The sequence below is a fragment of the Mandrillus leucophaeus genome, unplaced genomic scaffold (genome assembly GCF_000951045.1).
Source record: "Mandrillus leucophaeus isolate KB7577 unplaced genomic scaffold, Mleu.le_1.0 Scaffold42, whole genome shotgun sequence".
Lineage (NCBI taxonomy): Eukaryota > Metazoa > Chordata > Mammalia > Primates > Cercopithecidae > Mandrillus > Mandrillus leucophaeus.
The window spans coordinates 4,645,915-4,664,220 of record NW_012104476.1 but is presented as its reverse complement, the minus strand read 5'-3'; the positions used below and the strand labels follow the sequence as shown (position 1 = coordinate 4,664,220).

At 46.8% G+C, this 18,306-nt stretch overlaps 1 protein-coding gene across 13 annotated transcripts in view; it reads left to right on the top strand.

Annotated features, from left to right (window-relative positions):
* The window catches only part of CRCP (CGRP receptor component), a 90,731-nt gene extending 74,021 nt beyond the window's left edge, over positions 1–16,710 (top strand). For 11 of the 13 annotated variants that reach the window (XM_011992894.1, XM_011992886.1, XM_011992884.1 and 8 more), the window contains 2 exons: positions 7,686–7,743; positions 14,303–16,710. In XM_011992894.1, coding sequence (XP_011848284.1) covers positions 7,686–7,743; positions 14,303–14,452 — 208 coding nt within the window. In that variant the 3' untranslated portion in view covers positions 14,453–16,710. The remainder of the gene's footprint in view (positions 1–7,685; positions 7,744–14,302) is intronic. The other 2 variants (XM_011992883.1, XM_011992887.1) reach the window with 1 other exon arrangement.
* The last annotated feature ends 1,596 nt before the right edge of the window (positions 16,711–18,306 follow it).

The window sequence follows — 18,306 nt, the reverse complement described above, 5'->3', positions numbered from 1 at the left end:
TAGTAGAGACGGGGTTTCACCGTGTTAGCCAGGATGGTCTCGATCTCCTGACCTCGTGATCCGCCCGTCTCGGCCTCCCAAAGTGCTGGAATTACAGGCTTGAGCCACCACGCCCGGACGAGAATGTCATTATTTTCTTTCATTCCTGAAGGATAATTTCCCTGGATTGATTGATCTTTTCCTTCAGAACTTTAAAGATGTCATTTCAGTGACTTCTGGCTGTCACAGTTTTTGGTTAGAAATCTGTGATCAGGCTAGATGCAGTGGATCACGCCTGTAATCTCAGCCCTTTGGGAGGCTCAGACAGGAAGATCACTTGAGGCCAGGAGTTTGAGACCAGCCTGGGCTTCATTGTGAGACTATCTCTATATTTTGAAAAATAATTAATTAAAAAAATTTTTTAAATCTGCTATCACCCTAACCCTAATGTGTCATTTTCCTCTGGCTGCTTTCAAGATTTTTTTTTATCCCCTCTGTACTCTCACTGCTTCACTTCACTAGCCTAAAAAAATTTTTTAGGCCGGTGCGGTGTCTCACACCTGTAATCCCAGCACTTTGGGAGGCCGAGGCAGGCGGATCACAAGGTCAGGAGATCGAGACCATCCTGGCTAACACGGTGAAACCCCGTCTCTACTAAAAAAATACAAAAAAAGAAATGAGCCGGGCGTGGTGCTGGGTGCCCGTAGTCCCAGCTACTAGGGAGGCTGAAGCAGGAGAATGGCGTGAACCCGGGAGGCGGAGCTTGCAGTGAGCTGAGATCGCACCACTGCACTCCAGCCTGGATGACAGAGTGAGACTCCATCTCAAAAAAAAAAAAAATTAAAATTAAATTTAAAAAAGATTCTTTAAGTCTTTGGTCTTCAATAATTTGATAATGATATGTTTCAGCTTTTTTTCCCCAGTTTGTCTTTGCTGAGCTTCTTGATTATGTAGATTTATGTTTCTTACTACATTTGTGAAGTTTTCACCTATTTTTGAAATATTTTTTCTGTCCCAATCTCTTTCTCCTCCTTTTCTTCAACTTCCAAAAATACAACTGGTAAACCTCTGATACTGCTGTACAGATCTTTGAGGCTCTGTTCCTTTTCTAAAAAATTGTAGTTCTAATGGAGTAATTTCTCTTTTTTTTTCCTGTCTCTTTTTTTAAGAGAGACAGGGTTTCACTCTGTTGCCCAAGCTGAAGTGCGGTGGCGCCATCAGGCTCACTGCAGCCTCAAAGTCTAATGAGATGATTTCTGTTGATCTGTTTGTATATGCACAGATTGTTCTGGCATCTTCCGTTATCAAGCCTACCAGTGAATTTTTCATTTCGGGTATTTTTCAGTTCTAAAGTTTCCATTTGGTTGTTATAACTCTGCTCTTTTCTGAGAACTTGTATTATTCCATTCATTTCAGGAATGTTTACCTTTTCCCCCAGTTGTTACAATAGTTAGAATCTTGATAATTTTAACATCTGGGGTATCATGGGCTTGGCACCTGTTGATTATCTTTTCCCTGGAGAATGAGTCATATTTTCCTGGTCTGGGTAATTGTAGATTGTATCCTGGGCATTTGAGTATTATATTGTTTAGACTCTGGGTCCTGTTAAACTCTGGTTTGTGTTTTAGGAGGCTGTCAATCCAATTAGGTTCAGACTTCAAGTCAGTCTTGCCTTCCGGGGCAAGGATTTCAGTGTTATTTGGTTTTGAAACCGTTGCCCTGCCACTCTGGGTGTTTGCATATGGGGCTGGACTGGTGGCGTAACTCTCTCCCTTCTCATTCGGGGTCTTTGCTCTTCTGGGTCTGCTCCATGCTTGCTGTTTTGGTGCTGTTCTGCACATAAATAGCTCAGGTGAATCTAGAGTTTGTGTTGATTGATATTCAAATTTGGAGGAGTCCCCTTCTGTAGCTCTTCTCTCTGGAACTTCCCTACTCTTTGGCCCACATGATACCCCTCTTTGGGTCCTCTAGCCACAAGTTCCGATTGTCTCTCAAAGGTTTGCCTGCCGGCTTGTGTATGGTTGTTACTAGAGCTGTCCTTGGAGCACAGCAGGGAAAGTAGAAAAGGGAAAAGGAAAAAGGACTCTTCGGCACTGTGGACAGCGAGGGCTTCCAGGCTACGCCTGCTGCTGGTCCCTGCCTGGGGGGCTGCCCTTGAGTTGTGAGCTCCTCCTGGGTCTCCAGCCTTTCTCAGTCTCCTGGCCGGAAAGATTGGATTTCTCCTGGAGTTGGAGCTGCCTGTGGGGCCACCACAGCTGCACCAGGATTGAGGCCCTGAGACAAAAGAGGGGGAAAAAACCCCAAGAAACTCACATCCATCCTCCACTCCAGATGGTTCTCAGGTTTTGTTTCCCTCCCAGAACACCTGCTTTTGTTTGCTTTTCAGAGTCCTCAGGTATTTTTGTGTTTTTTGTCTGGGGATTCTTTTTTTTTTTTGTGATAGAGTCTCACTCTTGTCACCCAGGCTGGATGGAGTGCAGTGGCACAGTCTCGGCTCACTGCAACTGCTGCCTCCTGGGTTCAAGCAATTCTCCTGTCTCGGCCTCCTGAGTAGCTGGGATTACAGGCGCATGCCACCACGCCCGGCTAATTTTGTATTTTTAGTAGAGACAAGGTTTCTCCATGTTGGCCAGGCTGGTCTCCAACTCCTGACCTCAGGTGATCCGCCACCTCAGCCTCCCAAAGTGCTGCGATTACAGGCATGAGTCGCCGCGCCCAGCTGTCTGGAAGTTTTTCATTGTAATCTGTGGAGAGAGAAAAGCTTTTGTGGGCTTCCTTCATCTTCTCCTGTAGCAGCAGTGCTAACAGTTGATTTGTAAGGCCTCTTTTCAGCTCTTTGTCTGGGCTGATGTATTGCTTCCTAAGTCTAACATCTTTTCTACTATAAGTATGGACAAATACTGTTCAAAAAACCTACAAATATATAGGCATTGTCTTGCAAGCCGATTCATGATTGGCCATGATCTATATAAATTTAAAGCAGACTGTAGAATTCAAGAAAGATTAATTTTAATTCCCTTTTTTCCATTAGTGATCCTAAAATCGAGGATTTTAAAAAATCTTTTAAAAAGACTTTCTAAACCTTTTAACTTCAACCCTTTGATTAATCGCTTGGTTCCATGACTCTGCCAAGAGCAAACGCTACAGGCAGTGTTGTTGTCCAACAGCCAGTAGAGGGAGCGGCAGGCTTCTTCACTGCGGCTGGGCCTGGCTCCTCCTCTGGGAACTTGCAGCCCTTGTTATATTTGTTAGCACAACCACATCCAGTTATACTCTTGTAGTTATTTTTAAATGTACAATTAAATTATTGTTGACTCTAATCACCCTGTTGGACTATCAAATACTGGATCTTATTGATTCTTTCTATTTTTTCATAGTCATTAACCACGTGCACTTCCCCCTGCCTCGCCCACCCCACTGCCCGTCCCCGCCTCTGGTCTGCTACTATCTGGTCCTTTTCCTCTCTCTGTCTCCAGAAAGCACGGACTTCTTGGTTACAGCCTGTAGTGGTAGCTGAGATTGTGAGGCCTGGGTGAAGACGTCAGTAGGAGGGTCAGAGGATGAAAGTCAGCACCATGAGAGTGCCTAAACCTTGCTGAAGAAGAGAAAATCCAGGAGATGAAGAAGGGAGAGTTGGAAGGATCAGAAAAGAATTGAGAAAGGTGTCATGGAAGCCCTGAAGGCAGGCAGTTTCAAGGAGGGAATGATCAACAGTGTCACATGTCACCAACAGGATGGAGTAGGACCGAGGAGCAGCCACTATGTGTGGAGGACACCAGGCCCTTGAAGCAAGAACAGTTTTGGTGATCACTGGGGCAAGAGCTAGGGTGTGGGGAGTTGAGAAGCAAGGGGAGAAAGTAGACACAATGAAAGAGGCTTGGTTCTGAAGCCAGTGGGGAATGTTTGTGTCCCAACCCCCTTAACTGCCCCAATACCCCAGACTGGAGTGTGCAGTGTGTGGGGGCCTGCCGTGACCACAGCAGTGCTCAGCTCCTGGGATGTAGGACAGGGAACTTGCTTGGTGGTTCGACCTCGAGCTGGAGTTTTTCAGGGAGCGGTTGTGAATGTCGTTGCTGATCTTAATTCTGGTCATCTCATTACCAGATCCCCTGCAGCTTTTAGTCCTTGCAGTCCCTCTTCTCCCTCTTCACGTGGAGACCTCTCAGATGGGAACTCATCTCCTTTCCAATTGGCTGCTGCTTTCCCCTCACCATGGTCTCGGTGGAACATGAGACCCTTTGCTGGAGGTTTGGGCAGCAGTTTCTGAGGGTCTTTACTCTTCCCTCCTGGAATTTCAGCCTCTCCACATGTTTGTCTCCCCAGCTGGTGGCCATTCTCTACTTTCCTTCCAGACCCTCCCTACTTCGGCTGGAGTTGCTTTTTTACTTCTGTGTTATCAAGAGGCTGTTTCCTCCACAGTCATTCCTCAGTCCCGAGAGTCCAGTTGTCAGCACAGCTGTCATTCCACTGAACTGCACAGGCCACTGATGACCTCTTGGTTGGCAAATCCAGTGACTTCTACATTGACACAGTCTACCTGTCTTTCTCGCTCTGTCGCCCAGGCTGGAGTGCAGTGGTGTGATCATAGCTCACTGCAGCCTCAGACTCCTGGGCTCAAGCAATCCTGCGTCAGCCTCCCGAGTGGCTAGGACTACAGGTGTATGCCACCATGCTTGACTAATTGTTTTATTTTTATTTTTTGTAGAGACAGAGTCTCAGTTTGTTGCCCAGGCTGTTTTTGAACTCGTAGCCTCAAGTGATCCTCCTACTTTAGCCTCCCAAAGTGTTGGGATTACAGATGTGAGCCACCGCGTCTGGCTTCTGGCCCCTTAAATGGAGGCGCTTTATGGTGTTCTGTCCTGGTTCACTCGCTCCACAGTTGGTCTCTGGAGCATAATATCCACTCCATAGTTTCATGTAACTCCTTGCAAATAAAGCTAGTGCTAGTTTTTTTCCTTTAGTTCTAGACCAAACTAGACACACTTTTTGACAGAAGCCTCTTCAGAGTTATAAAGGTACTATAAACTCAAATTTCATTTTAAATAATGTATTTTTTTCTAAACAACCTAACCTTGACTCTCTCTATTCCCTCACTCCTCCTCCCCCACCCCACCCAATCTAGGCAGTTGTAAAGTACTGTTGCCTTTACCTAAGGGTGACGGGAAGCATTTCACATGTGCTTACTGGCATGCCTGTTGCTGCTGGCCAACTTTATAACTTCACTGTCTACCTCCATTTTTTGTGGGTCTTCCAGAATCGCTGGCAGCACCAGCCAGAGCATGCCCCTCTTCCTTGGTTGCTCTCCTGTACTGATCAAGTCACACCCAGCTTCTTGATAGAGCCCTTTTTGATCTTATCCCAAATGACTCTTTCACCCCATGTCTCACCCCTCTTTAGCTGTTTCCTAAAACTCCGGGAGCTTTCTTTCCTGTGGGCATGTCCTTGTGTTGTTCCTGCCCTGGCTGGCTGTCCCTCCCATCCCTTTTGTGTTGAAAAGCCATCAGGGTCTAGTGCAAGTGTCATCTCTGTGGAGTCTCCCTTCTTGAGTCTAGAGTAAATGTTTGGGGGATTACAAGCAGTAGAACTTGACTAGAGCTGTCCTAACAATGACTGCCATTTATGGAGAAATTATTGTGGGACAGATTGCATTATGACACTTTCCATCCATTATCACATGTACACTAGAAGCAGATGGCCAAGAACAGGAGCTTTTCTGCCATTTACTAGCTTTGTAACTGTGGACAAGTTAATTACTATCTCAGTGTCAGTGAAATCTGAGGATTCAATGTACTTCCACATGGAAAACAAGCAATAAATGGTAGCGGTGGCCTCTGGGAAGATCATCCCTCTTCATCCTCTCATAAGATAGTAAGTACTGTTATCGTTCCTATTTCATAGATGAGGAAACTGAGGCTCAGGGAGAGTGGGTAGTTGTTCTGCTTCCCCCAACACATGGCTGCAGGAGTCGTGGCTTCTTCATGTTTTCACTCCAGAAGGTCTTTAACGCAATAAATACTTACTGAGCTGATTGGAAAGATGGATCTGCAGCCCCAGAGTCAAATTGAGAGAGAAATATAGAAGTTGTCACCTGCACGGGGGTGGTCATTGCAGTTGTTTGATCTCCTCGAAGTTCTGTAGTCTTTCAGCGTCCACACGATTCAGCCCCCCTTTCAGCAATGAGCTGTGTCTGTCTTTGAGGCAGATGATCACTATATCTAACTGTCACTCAGATCTTTTGTTGTGAAAATTTGCATGTATTTGCCTTCTTTCTCCAGCTGGGTTAAGTGCTTTCAGGGCAGAGGGATTGTACCTTGTATTTCTGTGTATTAACTCCCACCTCTTTTTTTTTTTTTTTTTAGACGGGGTCTCACTCTGTCGCCCAGGCTGGAGTGCAGTGGCAGGATCTCAGCTCACTGCAAGCTCCACTTTCCGGGTTCATGCCATTCTCCTGCCTCAGCCTCCTGAGTAGCTGGGACTACAGGCACCCGCCACCTCGCCCGGCTAGTTTTTTGTATTTTTTAGTAGAGACGGGGTTTCACCGTGTTAGCCAGGATGGTCTCCATCTCCTGACCTTGTGATCCACCCGTCTCAGCCTCCCAAAGTGCTGGGATTACAGGCTTGAGCCACCGCGCCCGGCCAACTCCCACCTCTTTTAGTCCCTCTTTACTAAGATAATAGGTCAAATCTGGGAAATATTAATCTCAAAAAGGAATTCACCCATTTCTAAGAGATGACCACACAAGATGATTTTGTGTGTTTTAATTTTTTAGTTTTAGAGATAGGGTGTGGCTCTGGGACCCAGGCTGGAGTACAGGCTAAAGCGATCCTCCTGCCTCACCCCCTTGTCCTCTGCCTTCCGTAGCTGGGACTGCAGGTAGCTGGGACTACAGGCACAACCCACCATGCCCAGCTAATTTATTTTAATTTTTTGGTAAGGTCTTTTAATGTTGCCCAGGTTGATCGGGAATGCCTGGCCTCAAGGGATCCTCCCACTTGGCCTCCCAAAGTGCTGGGATTATAGGCATGAGCCACCACACCTGGCCCAAGGTGATTTTGTTAGTTGGTACTTTCTGTAATTTGGATGAAGAAAGCATTATTTTCTTCACATATTCCAGATAGAAATTACCATCCTGGGCCGGGCGCGGTGGCTCATGCCTATAATCCTACCACTTTGGGAGGTCAAGGTGAGTGGATCACTTGAGATCGGGAGTTCGAGACCAGCCTGGCCAACATGATGAAACCCCGTCTCTACTAAAAACATACAAAAAATTAACTGGGCATGGTTGTGGGCACCTGTGATCCCAGTTACTTGGGAGGCTGAGGCAGGAGAATCGCCTGAACCCTGGAAGTGGAGGCTACAGTGAGTCAAGATCGTGCCACTGCAAACCAGCCTGGGCAATAAGAGCGAAACTCCATCTCAAAAAAAAAAAGGAAAAAGAAAATGACCCTCCTGTTTTTAAAATGGTACATGCACTGCTGCTTTGTTTCCTACAATCACACCTCTGATACCCATTCGTACCCTGAGCTGGGAGCCACTCACACACACGCTCCTATTCCCATTCTCTCGGTTTACAGTTGAAGGAACTGAGAGCCACACTCCAGTGGTTTTCCCATTTTTTATCTGACAAAGTATTCTCTGTGCAGCTCAGTCAGGACTCAGGACTTAGGGCTATGCGAGTTCTCAACGCTGTACTTTCCCTCCACAGAGCTGAGAAGCTCCAGCTGCTGAACCACCGGCCTGTGACCGCCGTGGAGATCCAGCTGGTGAGCCAAGGGCGCCTGCGCTGGGGAGGCTGCTGTGGGTCTGAGATGTAGAAAGGCTGTGGTGGACAAGCTAGGAACTGTTGTTTTTTTTTGAAGAAGCTGCCCAACCACCCCATTTTTTAAGGAAAAGGAGACCTTGCCAGTTTGATCCTAGTTAATGTGGACTTAGGGACCGTAAAACACTGGAGGAGATTTCATTCCTCCCCTAGGATTTCGGCTGATGACTTGGCGGCTGTCTGTCTCCCCTGATGTCCAGGCCATTCTGGCCGTTGCTTCCCTGTAGGAGTTGTTGCCAACCAGATGTTGCATAAAAACATGAAACTCAGCATGTCTCTGGTGAACATTCTCTGCCCCCACGCCCACCCTTCACCCCACTCTTGCTTCCTCTCCTTCTGGGTGAGGGGAGCATGTGTGCGCTGTCCCACCGGCTCCCTTCCTTGCTCATCTCCTGGCCTAGCCTCCCATGCTGGAAACCTGCAAGCCATTCTCTTCCTTTCATCTCATAGTCACAGAGTCCCCAAGTTCTGTTGCTTTTGTCTTCTGTTCTTGCTTCTCTCCCTCCTGTACTGCGTTGATTTCTGCATTATGTCTCTACACGGCTCTTGTGGTTGTCCCCTCCCCATTCTCCCTGGCTCCCCAAGTCCATCTCCCACATCACCGTCAGAGATCACATCTAAAATGATGAATGTGATCCCGTTTCCCTGCATGAAACCATTTATTTAGTGCAGCCTCATCACTTGCGGAGTCTGCTTTGCACTGAGAGCATAGGCTTTGGAACAGGAGGAGGCAGCCAGAGTAGAGGGCCTGCGATGGGGTATTGGGCCTGGGAAATGATCCAGGGAGATACCCAGGCCACCACTGGGCACGTTGTGGCCACTGCCTTCTTATTACAGGGCAGAGAGCATCGGTACGTGACAAGTGTCAAGCAGGCCATCCAACTGCCAGTTAAAAAAAAAAAAAAAAAAAGCTGTTCATTGTCTTTCTAGGATTGTTTTTGTCCTTCAGAATGTACCCAAAATTAAATTAGAACAGTTCCTTCCATGAAGGGTGCCTTTCTCTGGGAACCCGCCTGTAGCCTAAATAGAAACCCCTTTCTCATGTGTCCTGATTATTTTCATGCTTTACGCTGTGTTGGAGTTTCAACTTAGAGCTTAGAGGAGAGAAAAAACAAACAGAACAGCAAGAAACGAATCCCTGTCCCTCTGGGTTAAAGATCACATGTCATGTCTCCTCCAGCTTTAATCAGCAACATATGTTACCCATGGCTTAATGACAGGCAGAGAGAAGAGATGAGGATTAGCGTGACCTCAGCCAGAGCCTGTGGAAAGTGCTATCATTACTTGGGGGAAAATTCGCTGCTATTGAGAATGCCTGGGGTGGGCTGGGCGCAGTGGCTCATGCCTGTAATGCCAGCACTTTGGGAGGCCAAGGTGGGTGGGTCACCTGAGGTCGGGAGTTCAAAACCAGCCTGGCTCAAGTGGTGAAACCCCATCTCTACTAAAAGTACAAAAATTAGCTGGGCATGGTGGCACACACCTGTAATCCCAGCTACTCGGGAGACTGAGGCAGAATCACTTGAACCCGGGAGGCCAAGGTTGCAGTGAGCTGAGATCGCACCACTGTACTCCAGCCTGGGTGACAGAGTGAGACTCCATCTCAAAAAAAAGAGAGTGCGTGGGGTGTGCCAGACCTTGGTCCTGGCTCCTGTGATTGTCTGTCACTTTGAATGCCCTCCCCACAGTCTTGGAAGGGGGCAAGTGTCCTCTCCATTTTAGCCCAGAGGGCTGGTGAGTGGCTGATTGAGACCTTCTGATTCAGAAGCTTTACTTTGCTCCTCCAAGCTAGGTACTCGTGCTTGATAAGACGAAAGATGTGTGTGACATCTCCTAAGATGGTTTCCTTCTCCTTTCTACAAAGTATGTAGGCCTTGGTAGAAACTGCTGTTTCTCAGCAGTTGAACCATTTTAAACCCAGATTCTTCCCACTCTGGAATTTGGCTACAAAAGGTAGCAAATTGTTTACCAAGGTTTGTAGCAGTATCTCTTCTCACCAGAGAGTGAATAAGAAATGAAAGCTTTGACTGAACATGGTGGCTCACGCCTGTGATCCCAGCACTTTGGGAGGCCAAGGTGGGAGCATTGCTTGAGACCAGGAATTCAAAACCAGCCTGGGCAACATAGTAAGGCCCCATCTCTACGAAAAGTTAAAAAAAATTAGCCAGGTGTGGTGGCGCACACCTGTGGTCCCAGCTATTCAGGAGACTAAGGTGAGAGGATTGCTTGAGCCCAGAATTTGAAGGCTGCAATTAGCTATGATAGTGCCACTGTACTCCAGCCTGGGTGACCGAGCAAGACCCTGTCTTTAAAAAAAAAAAAAGCAAATGGCCAGGCACAGTGGCTCACACCTGTAATCCCAGTACTTTGGGAGGCCGAGGTGGGTGGATCACCTGAGGTCAGGAGTTTGTGACCAGCTTGGCCAACATGGCCCCGTCTCTACTAAATACACAAAAATGAACTGGGTGTGGTGGCATGAGCCTGTAATCCCAGCTACTCGGGAGGCTGAGGCAGAGAATCGCTTGAACCTGGGAGGTGGCAGTTGTAGTGAGCCGAGATTGCGCTACTGTGCTCCAACCTGGGTGACAAGAGCGAAACTCCATCTCAAGAAAACAAAAAGAAATAAAGGTTTCACTTACAGTGGAAAGCGCAAAGGACTTGAGTGAGAAGTTCCCTATATCAACACTAGAGCCATTTTTTCTCCCTGGGTCCAGAAAACAGTCCCAGTGTCCGACATTTATTACCATTCACTTGGGAGCCAGGTGTCTTTTGGAGGCTGAAACCTCACCTCTTCAGTTACGCCTGAGCCGTGATTTGCCGTGGCCCTCTGATGACTGCCTGCTGACTCAGAGGCTCAGTGAGGAAATGAGGTGGCCACCCGGCTTAGGACTTGTCGTGCCCAGTTGTGTATTGACTTGGAATGATTTGTGAGCCCTCTGGGCTAAGGTCAGTGAATCCTGTGACCTCACAGGCCACTGTCCTGAACAGCACTGCCATCTAGGCCTGTTAGTAATTTCGTGATTATGAAGTCTGGACTCATATAGAGTGTTATTGCTTGTAAAACACTGTTACATATGTTCTCCTTTTGTCCTTGCTGTAGGCGTTACTTTCATTTTACATTAGAGAAAATTGAAATTTAGAAAGCCAGGTTTAGTTAACTGTTCTGGATCAAATATTTAATAGTGTACGTTGTTGCTCTCAGATCTTTGACTCATTTTGAGGAAAGTAGGACATTAGGTTTGGCAACTTCGAGTTGCCATTTTTGGAGATCAGCAACCCAGTTTGATGCTCCTGGGACTGAGATGATGAAAGTTTATCATTTGTGTTAACTCAGCTGTCGATACTTCAGACTTTTACGTTTATTTGTCCTTATGTTCTGAACTACCTGAAATGATTGGTATCTGAGAACCTTGAGATGGTGCTTTGAACTTTACTCTTGGAATGTTTCTCCTCTGTTGGAAAGAAAAGGTGAAGGGTCAGGCACAGTGATTCATGCCTGTAATCCCAGCACTTTGGCAGGCTAATGTGGGAGGATCGCTTGAGCCCAGGAGTTCAAGACCAGCCTGGGCAACCCCATCTCTACAAAAAATAATAAAAAATAATTAGCTGGACATGGTGCCACATAGCTATAGTCCCAGCTACTCAGGAGGCTGAGGCAGGAGGATTGCTTGAGCCCAGGAGTTTGAGGCTGCAGTGACGATTGCGCCAGTATGCTACAGCCTGAGTGACAGAGTAAGACCCACTCTCTTTGGGAAAAGAAAAGGCGGGGGTGAGGGATAATGTAGGCATTGTCATTGACGCTAGTGATCCAAGAGGTGCTAGTGTTTTATTTCTGAAAGTTTCTTTTTGTTTATATTTCATTTAGTTTAATGCAGTGTAGGGTTTCTTCCTGTGACTGGGAACCTTAGGTTGAAAAACAAAAGGTCCTGACTATAATTAACCCTGAGGATTGGATGTTGATAAAAGGTTCGGCTGTTAGTGAATTTAGCAAAGTTTTTTTCTGCACATTCTTTCCTCAAACGGAGATCATCTTTTCTCTGGATTAAATAACCAAATCTTGGCTATTTTCCTCCTTTCTCTGCTTTATTCTTTGGGGGCAGTACATGTTAGATTACTGCTTTTTATAGACTGTAACTTTGCATGTCTAATTTTAAACATGGCTTTTTGGCCGGGCATGGTGTCTAACTCCTATAATCCCAGCACTTTGGGAGGCCGAGGCTAGTGGATCGCCTGAGGTCGGGAGTTCAAGACCAGACTAACCAACATGGAGAAACCCTGTCTCTACTAAAAATACAAAACTATCCGGGCGTGGTGGTGCATGCCTGTAATTCCAGCTACTATGGAGCCGAGATCACCCCATTGCACTCCAGCCTGGGCAACAAGAGTTAAACTGTCTCAAAAAAAAAAGGGGGGGCGGGGGTTGAAGATTGTTTCTTTCTCCCAAGAGAATTTACATTTTCCTGAGCTATGGAATCTTTAGAAAATGGTCATTTTATTTCACAGCGTCATAGGGAGTAGTCCCCATTGATTCGCTCAGGATCCCCCCGCCCCATCCTGGGACACCAGAATTATTATCTAGTTGCAGAAACACTTTTGGGCTGAAGTGAGTGGAGAGACCAGGGTTTTGCCAGGAGTTCGTGGTGTGACCTTGGGCATGTCACATGACTTCCTGAACTGTGCTGTTGTCTGTAAAGTGAGGTGGTCAGACTGGGATCCTCTCCAGGATTGCAGACCTGTCCTATTACCTTGTTTTACTTCAGTCTGCCAGGATTTCTTTCTGGAACTCCCTGTGGTTCCATTTGCCGAATTTCAGAGATTGCTGTGGGGAATGCTGTGGAATAGGACCTGGCCACCTTGAGCTGAGAAAGGTGTTTGTGATCGATGGTTGATGCCACCAAGCAAACAGGGTTAAGTAACTTGACTGCCTGCATGCTGCTTTTAAAAAGGCAGCTGACGACCTAATTCTGCTTAGAATTAGGGGCTTAGGCTGTGGGTATCATCTCTAGATTCAGATTTCTGGGACCACATCAGAAACCAGGTTTTGCGTGGACCTTTGATGGGCAGTGTGGTGTGGAGTGTGGGAGACTGTGGGTTTTAGACTGGGCAGGCCTGGCTGGGGATTCCAGTTCTACCTCTTGGCAGCATTGCTGAGAGGATGAAAGGAAATGCTGGACGGGAAGTGCAAGATGCAGCTCCAGGCACACGGGAGGCCTCCCCGCAGGGCTGTTGCTAGTGGGAGTGAGGATTAGAAGAAGGCTCCAGCCGGGCGCGGTGGCTCAAGCCTGTAATCCCAGCACTTTGGGAGGCCGAGACGGGCGGATCACGAGGTCAGGAGATCGAGACCATCCTGGCTAACACAGTGAAACCCCGTCTCTACTAAAAAAATATAAAAAATTAGCCGGGCGTGGCGGCGGACGCTTGTAGTCCCAGCTATTCCAGAGGCTGAGGCAGGAGAATGGTGTGAACCCGGGAGGCGGAGCTTGCAGTGAGCTGAGATCCAGCCACTGCACTCCAGCCTGGGCGACAAAGCGAGACTCTGTCTCAAAAAAAAAAAAAAAGAAGGCTCCAAACCATTTGGCACACAGTGGGCATCATCAACTATGTTGATGTTCATTAAATTACAGCTGTGTGCCGGGCACGGTGGCTCACACTGTAATCCCAGCATTTTGGGAGGCCAAGGCGGGTGGATCACGAGGTCAAGATATTGAGACCATCCTGGCCAACATGGTGAAACCCCGTCTCTACTAAAAATACAAACAGTTAACTGGGCGTGGTGGCTCACGCCTGTAGTCCCAGCTACTGGGAAGACTGAGGCTGGAGAATTGCTGGAACCCGAGAGGCGGAGGTTGCAGTGAGCCAAGATCGCGCCACTGCACTCCAGCCTGGCACAGAGCAAGACTCCATCCCAAAAAAAAAAAAAAAAAAAATTACGGATGTGCTTGTGAAATATAAAAGTACATAAAGTGCCATATAACTTCTCAGAGATGCATATGCAACCTATTGACTTCTCTCTCTGCGTGTCGCTTGTTGTACCACTTTTATCGTTTTTTTTTTTTTTTTTTTTTTTTTTGAGAGTTGATCTTGCTCTGTCACCCAGGTTGGAGTGTTTGGCTCAACCTGGGCTCAAGTGATCCTCCTACTTCAGACCCCCGAGTAGCTGGGACTACTGGCACACACCACCATGCCTGGCTGATTATTATTTTTTTTTTTTTTAAGAGATGGGGTTCCTCTATGCTGCCCAGGCCGGGGGTTTTCCTTTTCTTTAAAGAAAAATGCTATCCTACAACTCAGTTTTTACTGACCCATTTTGATCAGTCGCATTGGCTCAGTCCAGGATGTGAGTTGGCTCCACCCTTCCATCTGGAAGATGGAGAGGACTCACGAGGACCCAGGCCGTGAGATCTGTGTGCCAGGAGGCCGGGCTGAGACTGTGAGCACAGTGGGCAGGGCTGCCCAGGACTGTGAGTTTCATTTGTAACCCTGGAGGATTTTCTTTCCTTCTGCAGATGGTGGAAGAGAGTGAAGAGCGGCTCACGGAGGAGCAGATTGAAGCTCTTCTCCACACTGTCACCAGCATTCTGCCTGCAGGGCCAGAGGCTGAGCAGAAGAAGAAGACCAACAGCGACGTGGCAATGGACGAAGAGGACCCAGCGTAGAAGAGCACAGCTGGCCCTGGCATTTCATGAAGTCAGAAGGCCCAGCAGCCGTTTCCTGGATGTTGAGAGGATTGTTTATTTGATTATACCCTCTATCCCGGCAGGCCTGGCTGGCTTCGTGGTTAGTTGGGTACATCACAAAAATAAGCTAAAAAGAAATATTTGTGCCTTGGGGAGAAGAAACATGGTGAAGACAGGCTGAGGTTGTCAGGGCAGAGAGCTGAAGGTGGGGACAGTGACCGTGGACCCCTCTGTGCTTGAAAGATTTCCTCCACAGCCTTTGCCCCAGTTGTGGGGAGGTCTCTATACACAGCGGGGAAAATGCTTGTGTGTTCTTTGGTGGGCCATGTCCTAATTAGTTTCATCTGCTTCCCTGGGAACTTACTAAACAGGGGCTCAGAGCACTGTTGGGAATCTGGTTAGAACCCCAGAGAGTTACTCTTAAGTTAAAATGAGTCACTGACCTTGGCTCATCTTAGAGGAATTTCCTCGAGAACAACAGAGATAAGAAAAGAACCGGCCTGGCCAATCCTTCAACAGCTCTAGAGCCCCTTTTCTCTGCTGGCAGGGGCTTTGTTTACCAGCTCACTGTTTAGGCTAAATGTTAGGGACCAGATCACTGCAGTTGAAAACAGGCACTCCAGGCTTAGTGACAGTGGCAGCAGAAACAGTGTTGGCTGCCTTCCTGACCACCCCACTTTCCTGCCCTGAGACAGCAGCCCAGGGCAGGTGCTTCATATTGAGACCAGGTGAGCCTCATTTGCACAACAGTCAAATTGTTTGCTCCTTTAAAAAGGACACAATTAGCCTGGCCCGGTGGCTTATGCTTATAATCACAGCACTTTGGGAGGCCAAGGCAGGAGGATCACCTGAGGTCAGGAGTTTGAGACCAGCCTGACCAACATGGAGAAACCCTATCTCTACTAAAAAAAAAAAGTACAAAATTAGCTGGGCATGATGGTGCATGCCTGTAATCGCAGCTATTCGGGAGGCAGAGGCAGGAGAATCACTTGAACCCGGGAGGCAGAGGTTGCAGTGAGCTGAGATTGCACTATTGCACTCCAGCCTGGGCAACAAGAGGGAAACTTCATCTCAAAAAAAAATAAGTAAGATTATTACCATGTGAAAACTTTTTTAATATTCAGGAATTCAGAATTTGGAAAGTGTAGTTGCCCCAGGCATGTGGTTGTTGCCTTAGGTCCTGCGAATATTGCTGAAAATTGGATTTTCCACATTCACTGTCTTCCCTGTTTTAGGGAAGAAAATGATCGTAGACATTCGATTTTCCAAATTGGTAGTCTTTCATTTTCAATGCTAATGGGATTACTTCTCTTCCAACCCTCCTGCCCATCCATCCATCCCACTCCCCAGGCAATTGATTGCAGTTCCGTGCATCTTAACCTTACCATCTGAGATTCAGCTGAAATCTGTTTATAGGCAACATTGAAAGTACCAGATGAGGGTCAGGTGTGGTGGCCCACACCTGTAATCCCCAGCACTTTGGGAGGTGGAGGCAGGCGGATCATGAGGTCAGGAGTTCAAGACCAGCCTGGCCAACATAGTGAAACCCCTTCGCTACTAAAGATATAAAAAAATTAGCCGAGTGTGGTGGTGCATGCCTGTGATCCCAGCTACTCAGGAGGCTGAGGCAGGGGAATTGCTTGAACCCGGGAGGCAGAGGTTGTAGTGAGCCAAGATCGCACATTGCACTCCAGCCTGGCCAACAGGGCGAGACTCCATCTCAAAAAAATGAAAGTACCAGATTGTACTTGTAAATCTATCTAGGGTATTGGGAATTTTACTGGGAGCTGTTGATTTATTTCTCAGGGCATATGTGTGCTGTGTGCCGATCTGTCTCATTATTGTCTTTTTTTTTTTTTTTTTTTTTTGAGACAGTCTCGCTGTATCGCCCAGGAGTGCAGTGGCATGATCTCAGCTCACTGCAACCTCTCCCTCCCAGATTCAAGCGATTCTGGTGCCTCAGCCTTCTGAGTAGCTGGGACTACAGGCATGCGCCACTATACCCTGCTAATATCTATATTTTTTAGTAGAGATAGGGTTTTGCCATATTGGTCAGGCTGGTCGTAATGTCTCTTTTTAACACTGAATATGTTAGGTGGTTTTTCTTGATGGATTTAGGGTTAACCTAGTTAATAATAAATTGTTTCCAGGTAATTAACAAGTTTTGTCATCTTATAAATCTAAAGAGTTAATATTGTCATGGATACAAATAAAGTGAAATCTGACTGAAGCTAAAATGTGTGATTTTTTTCTTAAAAAACTGACTTTATTTAGATCTACATTTTTAATTGGATTTCAAGAAAAGTTTAAGTTTCTATATTTGAGACCTGAATTTAGCCTCAGTTTTTTGTTAAACCAGGTTCTGGAAGACTTAATTTTATAAGAAATGCACATATATTCCGTGTAATTTTCCTACCACATTAATAGTAAATGTTTCAGAAATAAAAATTGACCAGGCTCAGTGGCTCACGCCTGTAATCCCAGCACTTTGGGAGGCCAAGAGGGGTGGATCACGAGGTCAGGAATTCAAGACCAGCGTGGCCAACATGGCGAAACCCCGTCTCTACTAAAAATGCAAAAATTAGCCGGGCGTGGTGGCAGGTGCCTGTAATCCCAGCTACTTGGGAGGTTGAGGCAGGAGAATTGCTTGAATCAGGGAGGCGGAGGTTTCAGTGAGCCAAGATCGTGCTACTGTACTCCAGCCTGGGTAGCACAGTGAGACTCCGTCTCAAAAAAAAAAAAATTAAAACAACTGAATTCATGGAGGTAGAGATTTGAAGAATGGTTATCAGAGGCTAGAAAGGGTAGTGGGGGTTGGGGGGGATGGCTAATGGATACAACAATATAATTAGAAGGAATAAGATCTAGTATTTGATAGCACAACAGGGTGACTACAATCAACAATGATTTATTGTACTTTGTTTTTGTTTGTTTTTGAGACGATCTCATTCTGTCACCCAGGTTGGAGTGCAGTGGCAAAGTCTCAGCTCATGGCAGCCTCCACCTGGGCTCAAGCAATCCTCCCACCTCAGCCTCCTGAGTAGCTGGGACCACAGGTGTGCGCCACCACACCAGGCTAATTTTTTGTATTTTTAGTAGAGACGGGGTTTTATCTCATTGCCCAAGCTGGTCTCAAACTCCTGAGCACAAGCAGTACGCTTGCCTTGGCCACCCAAAGTGCTGGGATTACATGCGTGAGCTACTGTGCCCAGCCTCAAATTTAAAAATAAAGAGCCTAATTGCATTGTTTGTAACACAAAGAATAAATGCTTGAGGGGATGGATACCCCCTTTACTCTGTGATTACTATGCATTGCATGCCTGTGTCAAAGTATCCCGTAAATATATACACCTACTATCTACCCACAAAAATTAAAAAAAAAAAAATGGCCAGGCATGGTTGCTGATGCCTGTAATCCCAGAACTTTGGGAGGACGAGCTGGGTGGATCACCTGAGGTCAGGAGTTCGAGACCAGCCAGGCGAACATGGTGAAACCCCATCTCTGCTAAAAATACAAAAATTATCCAGGTGTGGTGGTGGGCGCCTGTAGTCCCAGCTACTCAGAAGGCTGAGGCGCAAGAATCACTTGAACCCGGGTGGCGGAGGTTGCAGTGAATTGAAATAGTGCAACTGCACTCCAGCCTGGGTGACAAAGTGAGACTGTGTCTCAAAATATTAAAATTAAAAAATTTAAAAGTAAGAATAACTTAAAGTATAATTAGATTTTTTTGTTTGTTTATTTGTTTTTGTTTTTGAGACCGAGTCTCGCTCTGTCACCCAGGCTGGACTGTAGTGGTACCATCTCAGCTCTCTGCAACCTCTGCTCCCAGGTT